A 1,877-nucleotide genomic window follows, 5' to 3' on the forward strand; every position below is an offset into this window, starting at 1 on the left:
TCAGAAGTGGAGCAGACACATATATAGTGCTAGACAAGCTGACAAGAGATTTCTATAAAGCTATCGCCCTCCTTTCCAGTTAATTTCAAAGCTCTTATATATTTTTAAGAAAATAAATAAGATGTAAATCTGAATGACAAAGATCGTTTGGTCCAAACCAAAGATGGATAAATCTTTATCTGTCCCAAACAAACAAGCCTCATATACAGTACCACTACTCTTTACTCTTTGTTCTTGACTGCAACTCTAACTTAAACTACCACTTCACTTAATTATAAAGACAGTACCTGTGATCCCTGCACTACTAGCTACTTCCTGCTCTCATTGCATGAATATCACATTTCTTACGTTATTTTTATACAAAAAAAAAAGTTATAGAAGAGTATATTTCACAGGAGCCTAAAATTGAGTACAAACAGTGAACGTAAACAACCTACTGATGGAGGGAGTGTGAATTTTATAATTACAGCTACAATTAAGTAAAATTGATAAGAGAAATTAAGATATTTAGATTAATCTCCATATATAGAGGAATAAGAAACATTCATGATACATATAAGATATATAATAGAGATAATAATATTGTTGATCATGCAAATTGATGAAAATTGCAGTAGTCTAACTTGGAGGAGGCAATGCAGGAGGTGCACCTTGTTGTTGTTGAAGCTGACCTGGTCTCTTCCTCTTCTTCTTCTCATAGCTGATCCCTCTCGCTTTCGACTGCGAATCGCGTACTTCACGTAGATAAAGCCTAACCGCTCTTGCCCCGAAAGGGTTCGCTTCCGGCTTGCCCCCATTTTCTTCATAGGCCGCCCGAAGGCGGCCTATGAGGGCATCCAGGCTGCCCCAAGCCTGCCTAAGCGGGCACGGGCAGGGGCCAGGGGGGTTCGGATGCCCGAAAAAGGGGCATAGCTGATTATGGACCTTGGTTTTCCCAAACTGGTCAAGGTACCGGAGGAATTCGAGGACGTGAGCGCCGCTGCACCGGGATAGTGACAGCGGAGGGCGGTGGTTGCGGAGGTATTGGCCGAAGGTGTTCCAGTCTCGGCGCTTTTGGTTCTCGTATCGGCTTAGGGTTGTTGGGGAAGATGCGGAGGAGGAGGAGGCTGAGGTCATTATTGAGTTTGTGCTTGTGGTTGTGGTCATGACCATGCTGGTTGTGTCAAGATCTGGACAGGAATTCACTTCTTGTTGGCTACCAGAGGAGTTCATGTTCATCATCTCTTGCTGATTACTCGGTGAATTGGTTATGTTTAGGATGGATCAAGAATGGAGCTAGCTAGGTTATCATATTTTATAACTTAAAAGTAATAATATGAAAGATGGATGGGATGGTTTAGCCAGCTAGGAACATCTGGTTAGGATTATGTGGAACAAGGAGTAAAATTAAAAGTCTTTTTCTTGGTTCTGATCATCAGTGCTCTTTTTGAATCTTTGTTTTGATCATGCCTAGAGAAGCTAGCAAGAGAGGAGTAGAGGAAGATGGTGGTGGTCTATAATTAGCTTTGGTTTCAGAAATGTTGCAAGAGATAAGAGGAAATAACTAATAAATGTAGTCTAATAGTCCTAAGAGAGAGAGGAGAGATTTGAGGGAGAGAGATGGAGAGAAATGTGAATTTGGTAAGTGTCAAAGGGACTGGTTAGGGCTTTTGTGGAAAATAAAAAAGGTGGTTGACAGTAAGATGGATATGATAGATAGAGACAGCAAATGGGTTAAAACCCAATGGGGAAACTTTTGCATTGATTGACAATTCAATCTGGAATGCCCATTTTACCCTCGGCTGTCTCCCTTGTGGAGAATAACTTGCAGTGTTGATTGGAGTATACTTAGAGGAAGTGATATTCAACAACAGGCATGAACTCTGATCAGCTCAGCA

At 41.4% G+C, this 1,877-nt stretch overlaps 1 protein-coding gene across 1 annotated transcript; it reads right to left on the reverse strand.

The window, feature by feature from the left end:
* Positions 1-485: 485 nt before the first annotated feature.
* LOC108199098 (protein LIGHT-DEPENDENT SHORT HYPOCOTYLS 4) lies at positions 486-1,634 on the reverse strand. The gene has a single exon (XM_017366847.2). The coding sequence runs from the start codon at positions 1,219-1,221 to the stop codon at positions 619-621; it is 603 nt and encodes a 200-aa protein (XP_017222336.1). The 5' UTR covers positions 1,222-1,634; the 3' UTR covers positions 486-618.
* Between the last annotated feature and the right edge of the window lie 243 nt (positions 1,635-1,877).

This window comes from Daucus carota, chromosome 8, assembly GCF_001625215.2.
Source record: "Daucus carota subsp. sativus chromosome 8, DH1 v3.0, whole genome shotgun sequence".
NCBI lineage: Eukaryota > Viridiplantae > Streptophyta > Magnoliopsida > Apiales > Apiaceae > Daucus > Daucus carota.